Source organism: Lactuca virosa, chromosome 7 (genome assembly GCF_052849685.1).
Source record: "Lactuca virosa cultivar CGN04683 chromosome 7, Lactuca_virosa_CGN04683_v6, whole genome shotgun sequence".
Taxonomy (NCBI): domain Eukaryota; kingdom Viridiplantae; phylum Streptophyta; class Magnoliopsida; order Asterales; family Asteraceae; genus Lactuca; species Lactuca virosa.
In genome coordinates this window covers 22,692,707-22,696,050 of record NC_136432.1, presented here as the reverse complement: position 1 = coordinate 22,696,050, position 3,344 = coordinate 22,692,707, and the positions used below count along the sequence as shown (strand labels likewise).

Here is a 3,344-nt window from a genome sequence, read left to right as displayed (position 1 = left end):
TTTATTTTTCTCAAATACCTTAATTTCAGTTTTTTAACTTGAATTTGGTTTGTTTGGTGATGATTATATACGGTTTATATGTAATGTCTGAAAATTTTAAAGCTTGGAAGGTTAGAACTCCCATGACAGTCATAGAGATTTAAGAAATTTACCTATGTGTCCTGTGAGGGTCAAGCTTAACGTATGCAGATCAAAATCCGGTTAAAGAGTAAAAATTAGCATCCCTGGCCTTCCCATGACATTAACCTTTTCAATATCTAAAAAAATTATTTTCATATTTGATATAAATGCATACAAAGTAATACCGTGTAACATAAAATTTTCATATGAGATAATATATAAACAGTTAGAAACTATAATGCTTTGGAATGTACAATTAGAAATGCAATGATATGTCCTTTAGCTTTGTGTAGAAGTTGTGATGTCTTGTTCACAATCTGTCTAAATGATTCGTTATGCATCAACAAAGTAACAGAGTCATGAAGAAATCAAAACAATCAAAGGCATCAGAATGTGAAGTTGGGGTCGATATGATCAGTAACTTGCCAGATCCTGTTCTTCGATTAATTCTTTCACGTCTTCAAGGTACAGAAGAAGTAATTAGAAGCAGCATTTTGTCAACACGATGGAGGTATTTGTGGACTTCAGTTCCCTCCATAGACATAGATTATACCCGCCGACTGAAACCCTCAAAAATATTAAAAAAGAACAGATTCAAAGACTTTGTATATTGGGTTTTACTAAACAAAACCCTCGATTTGGATAGCTTTCGTTTGTGGTGTTCAAATTACTACAACATGTTGACCATAAGGCAGTGGATTCATGTTGCTGTTATGAGAAAAGTCAAACTACTTGACTTGATGTTCTGCTCTAGGGAGGAGTCTGAGGATATTGAGGTGCCATATTGTCTGGTGACCTGCATTTCTCTGGAGGCGTTAAGGTTGTGTTTGTTCGGGTGTGCTCTATGTTTGCCTAGCATTACAGGTTTTCCAGCACTTAGGGTTCTTGAGTTGAATAATGTTGGGTTAGGAAAGTGTGATTTGGTAAAACGTTTTCTCGAAAGCTTCCCATTGCTTGAGGAGTTAAGTTTGATAGACTGCATAGTGCTTGAATGGCAAGATCTTTGTATTTCATCCCCAAAGCTCAAGAATCTGAGAATTGAGAACCATTATGAAGAGACTGGAGAATGCTGTTATACTAGGAAGTATTTACGTATTGAGATTTCTTGCCCAAAACTAGTGTTTTTGAAGTTGGCTGGTAATGTAGCCATGCGTTTTCGCTTTGGAACCCTATACTCTTTGAAGGAAGCAGTGATTCACATTACTGATTTATATGAGGCAGAAGAACAATTAGACACTTTTGAATATTTTGATGAAATATCTCATGTGGAGTATTTATCGATCAACATTTACTGCATCACGTTGGTAGGTGCTATTCTCTTTCCTAACAATTCCTCATTTGGTTAACATATTTGCAGTGTAGTATTTTTCAAACATCCATTTTATGTACTATTAAGTTAAGATTACAACATTAATCAGGAACTATATAATAAGATTTATAGGTGGTGTTTTGTTTTGACATGTTTATTACCATGAATCATAACCTCCAAACCCTTGCTTGTTGTCATTATGAAAGTGCTTTGATCCAACAGTAGATATCTCTGTATCTCTACCTAATCTCAAGACTTTGGAGCAAACAATTCATGCCTACAACTTCATGTATACTCTCATTCAAATTCTCACACGTCTTCCGGAACTGGAGTCCCTCCATTTGATCATTCCAAAGGTATTCTCATATCAAATGTTTTTTTTTTTTTTTTTTTGTATTACAATCTTGAAGCATGTGGCTCATTTTCACAAATTCATAAAGGCGGAAAATTCCAGCTTGTTTACCTTTAAATGGATCAATTTGGTTATATTTTTATCAAAAGAGTAAAATACAAAAGGTTAGCTAAAATGAAAAACAATTGAAGGTGCCAAATATGTATTCAAATGTTTATAGTCTTCTAAATCTTTATATTAATTTTTTTTAATCATTGAAGCAATATATACTTTCTACAAACATACTTACGATGTTATTTATATCTAGTATTTGACCTACACTTCAATTCCAAACTTGTTTGGATTTTTGCACCTCAACATGTGTTTTTGTTTGGTGATCTAGGATGCTTATGTGTTGAAATACTGGAAGCTAGATGATGCTGAAACGATGAGAGTCTTGACTCGTCATCTGAAAAAGGTTAAATTTCTTGAATTTGATGAAGAAAAGCCGAAACTAGATTTAGCACGAGCCTTATTGGAGCATGGACATGCATTGGAGGAAATGGTTTTCAGTGGGGGTGATGAAACCAGGTTCCATGAAAAGTCAATGGAGACTATGAATCAACTCTCAAAATTTCACAAGGCTTCTTCATCTGTCAAACTTAGATGTATAATCAACCCTAGCCAAGCCAACTCGAACCCAACCCAAAACATATTAGAAATCGACTCGATTCAAGCTTGAGTCAAGCTCGTGCTCGAGCAACTCGAGTGTTAAACTACTTGGCCGTTGAAGCTCGTGAGCTTTGTAAAAGTTACATTTTTACCCTTTTTGGTACATTGTATCGATTCGGTCGATTACACCCATAGTCGAACTCATGACTCTTGTGAATGGACTGATGTTACAAGCTTTGTGTCAAAATCTGTGTTTGTTGTAACTACCATTCCCGGTATGGGTAAACAAGATTTGTTGGGTTTATCTGGATGTGTTTTGGATTTGGATTTCTTTCATTACTCAACTTGTTCATTTTTACAATTTTACTTATTACTAGAAAATATTAGTCTGGTTCTCAGGTCTAGTTTTGTTTGTGTTTTGCTATAATAGCTACTTATTTGTTTGTTCTTTTATAAAGATGTACATCATGATCCTCTTAAGGTCGTAATTGATCTGTGTAATGCCAACTTTGAAGCTCACCTTGAATAAAAAACTCAAGCTCGATCGAGCCTGAATTTTCATGATTGGGCTCGACCTCAATAAAGTAATTGACAATGTTGAACTCGGTTCTTCACAAGATTAGTTAATAAATAAATAAAACAACATTAAATAAACTCATAATCTTGACTTGATGACTTGACTTGCCCCAATTTATGTAAATATGAATAAAATAAAGAATAAATGAATATCAATAAGCCAGATTAAGCTTAAAGCTTGTGAGTGTAACGACCCAATTTTTCAAAAGAAAATTTTCATTTTTAATTAGTCAAAATATGTTTCATCAATCATGTAATTCCAAATACAACTGTTTTCAAATTCATAACATCAATAATATTTATTTTAAAACATCAGAGTGTCTCATGATAACGACT

The 3,344-nt window shown here is 33.9% G+C and overlaps 1 protein-coding gene across 1 annotated transcript; it reads left to right on the top strand.

Annotated features, from left to right (window-relative positions):
• Window positions 1–454: 454 nt before the first annotated feature.
• LOC145126467 (F-box protein At5g03100-like) lies at window positions 455–2,502 on the top strand. The gene is made up of 3 exons (XM_079061830.1): window positions 455–1,424; window positions 1,840–1,911; window positions 2,164–2,502. Exons 1-3 carry the CDS (start codon window positions 456–458, stop codon window positions 2,500–2,502), a joined length of 1,380 nt encoding a protein of 459 aa, XP_078917956.1. The 5' UTR covers window position 455.
• Window positions 2,503–3,344: the final 842 nt, after the last annotated feature.